General features: G+C 50.8%; 1 protein-coding gene across 1 annotated transcript; it reads left to right on the forward strand.

Annotated features, from left to right (window-relative positions):
• The first annotated feature begins 4,954 nt into the window (after positions 1-4,954).
• On the forward strand, positions 4,955-5,594 carry LOC108507173 (heparan-sulfate 6-O-sulfotransferase 1-like). Its single transcript, XM_017834867.1, has one exon. It carries the CDS (start codon positions 5,007-5,009, stop codon positions 5,592-5,594), a length of 588 nt encoding a protein of 195 aa, XP_017690356.1. The 5' UTR covers positions 4,955-5,006.
• The last annotated feature ends 640 nt before the right edge of the window (positions 5,595-6,234 follow it).

Here is a 6,234-nt window from a genome sequence, read left to right on the forward strand (position 1 = left end):
GGTTTGTTTTAACCTGTTTGGGGAAACAGGGAGTTTATCCTTTGGAAACAAAGTAAATACACTCTTTTTTTCCATAATGGTGAGCGGTAGAACTTTTAAATAAAGGTGTCTTTATTGAGGTATTTCTTAGGGTTTGCAAGTGTTTAAAGAGGATTTTTTGTAGTGCTTTGGTTAACTAAGTTATACTAATTGACAGCAAAGTAGTGTAACTTCTGAGTCAAGAAGCCTTTAGACTTCCCTTGCCTAATAGAGCTACTATTTATTTATTAGGCTCTGAGATAAGTACTTCATTGAGGTTTTGGTAGCAGAGGTTGTACGTGATTTACGTGTTTCCTACTGTTGTTTTCTCATGGGAGCTTTTCTGTGACAAGCTGTACTCTCACTATATCTGAGTTTGTCCTCAGCTCAGTATTAACTCAGATGTTGCTCTTCATCTGACTTCTAACTGCAAATACACAAACTTTTACCTCTGGCACGTGTTAGCAATTTACACCCAGGCTATAGGACCCATCCCATCATACAGGTCTAAGTTCAGCCTAAGTGCTGCTTGCTCTCACTGGTGGGGACTGTGGGTGCAGGCTAAGCTGTCTGAAGGCTCAGTCCTCGTGCCTGCACTTTGCCATTGCTTGGGAAGAGTAGGAAGGGGACAGGCTGCCGTGGTGGGGACCAAAGCAATGCCCTCAGAAGTCCCAGGTGAACACAGTATTATGTGCTTTGTGCACCACCAGAATGGCTTTGTCATAGAACAGCTTACTCCAAGTCAAGCCAAAGCCACTACTCTCAGCTTCTCTGCAAGGAAGGCATATAGCTTCTGTGGGATATAAAGCAGAATATTTTAGTAAACTTTAAGGTAAATATTTAGTCATCCTTAGGCATCCTATGGCCAGAAGCAAGCGATGGTAAAGTACTTTTCAACTGCATTTGCAAAATTTGTGTCTATTTCTTGTTATCTGTAAGAAGATCTCTAATCCTTGTATCTCAGTCCTAGCAACGTCTTACAGTGAATAAATCATGAGTGCTGGCTTATCTATCAAGGTGTCTGTTGACCAGGAAAGTGGCCAAGTGTAGATCAAGCTTAGGTTGCTTAGCTGGCCTGACCTCAGTCTGATTTATTTTGTAGTGAGAATTCTAAGTTAATGCCTTTACAAACACAGGGAATATATTATAGACAATAGACCTTTCAAACACACCTGAAGGGACTTAGTCCTATGAAAATCACTGAAAATCAGTGGAACTTATTCTCCTAGATCAACTGTATTCCTGTGAAAGTGCCAAATATAATCTTTCAGTTTGCTTGTATGAGAAGAGAGTTCTCCTCAGTCTGACACAGATCAGGAGTGGAAGGATGCAAAGGATTAGATAGACACCAGAGCATCAGAGAATCTTTTCAGTGGGCTGTGGGGGGATCTTCTGTTTGCATTTGCCTAGAAGAATGCAGAGAGAAAATGCACCTCCTCTAGTGCACAGGTTAGAGATAAATATACAACTTTTTTTTTTTCCCCTCTAAAATGCTGTCTACATAAGCATTTAGATTTTAGGCATCTTGATGATTGCAGAGTGTCAGTCTCACTGTTTCACAAGAAACAAAGCTTTGCTCCTGGAGCTAGGCAGACTTACTGTGATGAATCCCAGATGAGACGTAGGAAAGCCTAGGCAGGTCTGGCCTGAGAGTGGAAAATGGCTAAAGGCATGGTGCAAGGGAACTCAGAGAATAAGCAGGCAGTTACAGCAGGTAACAGGAGGTATCAGTAACAACTTGTATTTTTCAGATTTCTCACCTCTTTCCACTATTGTTTCCCATGGAAGGGCCAGGGGAAGTGTAGATCTTGCTATTTTCACTCTGCTATTTTCTTCTCTTGTCTAGGAAACACGCTGGCCTAAACTAGCACTGATGTGGTACTTGATGTTTAACTCCCCATGCAACGGAGAATTGCTCTATCATTGTCTTCAGTGGCATTTTACCTTGAGTATAAGTAGAGATTGATTTAAATATTTGCTTAAGTGATCATCTTAGGTGAGTCACACCTGTAAGCACCTTTGAAATACCAGCATTTCAGGGCAGCATATAGAATTATCAGGGAAGGATTCCAAAGCATTTCAGTAAAAATAAAATCATTGACCCCAGAGCTTTGGTTTTGCAGTTTTTCCTAGGCAGGATGTCTGCTACTTGTGTGGGTGGGAGTAAACCAGAAGGGCGTAGGCCTTCCCTATATTTCCAGCAAGTTCCTCATCCCCCACTTTTAGATGGAAGGTGCTGCACTAAAAAAACCAGCACATTTTCAGCCACTAACTCTGTATTTTCCTTTGTTGTCTGTTTATCTTCCATGGATTGTATTTTAGTATGGTCTTTTACAAACTAACAGGCACTATACTTACCACAAATATAAATCAGTTACTAAATATGTCCATCTATATAACTAATGAAAAGGGCAAAAGTATTTTATACCTTAGAGTTTAAAACAATTCATAGCTCGTGTAACTGGAAATATCTGGAAATATCTTAATGGCTGATTTCTTCATAGTTCTGGCATTTCTAAATATTTATATGTTTATAACTGCAGGCAAACACATTGCAATCCTCAAATTTGCTCTGTGTTTTTTATGCTGCAGTGTTTAGTGCAACCATGTATGTAAACCTCATGTATATGACCATATTTCCCAAATCAAAATATAAATTTCAAACCTGTAAATTAGGTTTATACTGTGCTTCTGAATGTAGCTGAACTTTGTGCATAAGAATGACATCATTGTTTCTGGAGTAACTAGCCTACATGAGAAGATGGGAATCAGAAGCAGACTTTTAAGAGGAAAATATCAAACAAAATAAATGGTTTGAACACAATATATGATGCTTTTGGGTGCTATAAACATTTTATCGTTTCTTGTTTGGGAAGAACTGCATAACTCACTGGGGCTCCATAACTTGTGAGTAATGCAGCCATCTCAAAATTTAGCAGATTTATCAGTCGTGGTGTTCAAATGAAAACCTGGGATCTCATTTCCTCCTCAGCCCTTATAAATTTGACCCAGCGTTTAACAATGACCCATCTGCATGTGTTCCCTTACATTTACATAAGGCACAACTTGGATTAAAAAATGTAACCCGATGGAATATTTCAGTGCCAGAGCGCTAAGATCTAGCTGTAACTTCTATTTTAAAGAGCCCCAGAAACTTGGAAAACTTTCTCCAATAGCAGTAATTACAGGAGAATAGGGCATTTCAGTTAGAGATTTTTGGCTAGAAGTTAACAATTGTTCGTATTATTCTGCACAGACAATAACTCATGTCTCGAAGTGGCAGCATGATTGCCACTACACTGAGCCTCACTCAGTGACATGGGGCCATATTTCATCCTCCATTTACAGGCAGCAGAGAGAGGCACCAGATGGCGATTTTCGGGGCTTGCCTGGACACCTGGTGGCAGAGCCCCCCATCTGCCTTTACGTGCTGACAGACCAGCCGCGGGACCCTGCTTGCCCCTTCCGCAGGAGGCTGCCCAGGGCAGTGGTCACAGCACTAAGCCTGACAGAGCTCAAGAAGCATTTGGACAATACTCTCAGGTACACGGTGTGATTCTTGGGAATGGTCCTGCGAAGGGCCAGGAGCTGGACTCGATGATTCTTGTGGGTCCCTTCAAACTCGGCATGTTCTGTTATTCTGTGACTCCGCTCCAGTAAGGTGATGCCGGGCTCTAAGCACGCCCGCCGGGCTCTGCGGGTCCGTATTGCACTGATCCTTGCAGCAGCATCTTCCCTGCTAAGTGCTGCCCTGCAGAGGAGATCGCTGTAAGCCGGCTGCGTGCCTGGCACTTCCTGGCACTCCCAACGCTTTGCTTCATTTGGGAGCCTTGTATTGCAAACGAACCCTGCAGCAGCCGCGCTGCTGGATGGAGCCTGCCTGGCCGAGAGCACAAAGCATTCGCTGAGAAAGTTTGCTGTAAATAATACCTCTGTTGTTTTTTGCCTCAGCTTCACCTATTATTATTATTATTTACACATTCTGTGGCTGTCGATGTGCCCAGGCTTCTTCCTGCTCACAGCCATCATCACCCTCTGTGTGGCCAGAGCATTTTCCTGTTGCATCCAGTTGCGACATTGCAACTATAGGCTTGCGGTGGCCCATGTGGCGTCGGCAGCAGACACATGTGGGGAGACCCACTCCCATTCCCATGCACGTTTTCTCGTTACTAACATTGTTGTTACAAAAGGGGAGTAGAAATCTAGCCCCCGAGGATGCCGAGTCCCGCTTTTCGGGATTCATTTTACGGCGGCACATAAAAGACTGTCTGGAAGCGCTGAGAGCCGAGTGCCTCAGCGAGCCGCGGCCGCCTCGCAGCCCGCCCGGCTCTGCAGTGCCGGGGCTTTCAGCGAGGGCCCGAGCAGCGCCGGCCGCGGAGCGTTCCCGGCGGCCGAGCCGGGGAGCCGCGGGCGGGCTGTGCCGCGGGCGGGGCCGCGGCCGGTGCGAGCGGGCCCGCGGGCGCGGGGCGGTGCGGGGCGGTGCGGGGCGCGGCGCTGTGCATGCCGGGCGCGGGCGGCGCGGGCAGGAAGCGCTTTGCCGGCCGAGCCGAGCCCGGGCGCAGCCGGCGGCGGGGGCGGGCACAGCCGCGCCGGTGCCGCGGGGGCTGGGGCACGGCGGAGGCAGCGCCGGGATGGGGGTGGCTTCCTGAAGCGCGGGGAGGGAGGGCGGGAGGGGGCTGGTTCTGCGTTTCGGTCCCTCTCCGCCCCCCTCCTGCCCCTCTCTCCCAAGTTCGCCGCTGTGCCGCGGCGCCTCCGGAGCGGCTGGCTGCGGGCTGCCCCTGCCCCGCTCCCGGCGCTGCCCGCGGCGGGGCGGGCGGGGACAGCGGCGAGCCGAGGCGACCCAGGGAGCGGTCCGCCGCCCCCGGGGAAGGCTCTGCTCCGGGGAGCAGCGGGGGGAGGCGGCTGGCACAGACGCCGGAGCTCCGCCGCCCGCCCCCCGGCACCGCCGCCGTTTGCCCAGCGCCGGCAGCCCCGGGAGATGGTGACACATGAAGCGTGCGGGAAGGACCATGGTTGAGAGGACCAGCAAGTTCTTGCTGATCGTGGCCGTCTCGGTGTGCTTCATGCTTATCCTGTACCAGTACGTGGGGCCGGGGCTGAGCCTGGGTTCCCCCAGCGGCCGCTCCTACTCGGAGGAGCTGGACCTCTTTCCCACGCCGGACCCGCACTACGTGAAGAAGTACTACTTCCCCGTGCGGGAGCTGGAGCGGGAGCTCGCCTTCGACATGAAGGGCGAGGACGTGATCGTCTTCCTGCACATCCAGAAGACCGGCGGCACCACCTTCGGCCGCCACCTGGTGCAAAACGTGCGGCTGGAGGTGCCCTGCGACTGCCGGCCCGGGCAGAAGAAGTGCACCTGCTACCGCCCCAACCGCAGGGAGACCTGGCTCTTCTCCCGCTTCTCCACGGGCTGGAGCTGCGGGCTGCACGCCGACTGGACCGAGCTCACCAACTGCGTGCCCGGAGTGCTGGACCGCCGGGAGAGCGCCGCCGCCAAGACGCCCAGGTACCGGCCGGCCGCCGTCCTCCCTTCCCCGCTGCCCTCGGGCCGCTCGCCCCAGCCCTTGCACTGCTGAGCCCCCTCCCGTGCGTTGCAGCTCCCTGCTAACGCGCTGTGCCTCAACCTGCCCTGAACCTTTCCTCACCCGGTTCACCTGTCCTCCCCTCCCGGCCTCCAGGCTGTGCCCTGCACCTTCCCTCTGCATACCCAGTCAAATTTCCTGCTCCTTCCCTCCCGTGTACCTAGCACACTGCACCCTCAAGCCCATGGTCTTCTGCTCTGGAAGCCTCTGTGGACCCGTTAGCAAGACCACATATTTGTGCCGTTTACTCTCTCTTGTAAACATTTAGTCTTCACCTCAGACATCACTTGCCCCCTTTTAAGTGCCCTTTACGCCATACCCTAGCCTCAGGCTTGTCTTTGCAATCAGCTTTGCCCTAAACTGCGCCCTAACCTTTTTCCTCCAGCTGAATTTGTTCTCCAGTGCAACCGAGGAGAGGCAGACCAGTCCTCCTTGGTTTAGCCCCCTAGCCCGCCTGATAGTTTTTTGCACGTTGCAGAAAACATTCCTTAACACCCTTTCTTATGTTCCTTGCTCTTTATCTTGATGGGAGACCTGAGGCGAAGTCTTTTGGAGAAAGGAGTTACCTCGTACATGTTCCCCGAGTCTCCTTCATGTGTGCACTAGGAGAGAGGGAGAGCCATCCTAAAGCACC

The sequence above is a fragment of the Lepidothrix coronata genome, unplaced genomic scaffold (assembly GCF_001604755.1).
Source record: "Lepidothrix coronata isolate B3197 unplaced genomic scaffold, Lepidothrix_coronata-1.0 Scaffold243, whole genome shotgun sequence".
NCBI lineage: Eukaryota > Metazoa > Chordata > Aves > Passeriformes > Pipridae > Lepidothrix > Lepidothrix coronata.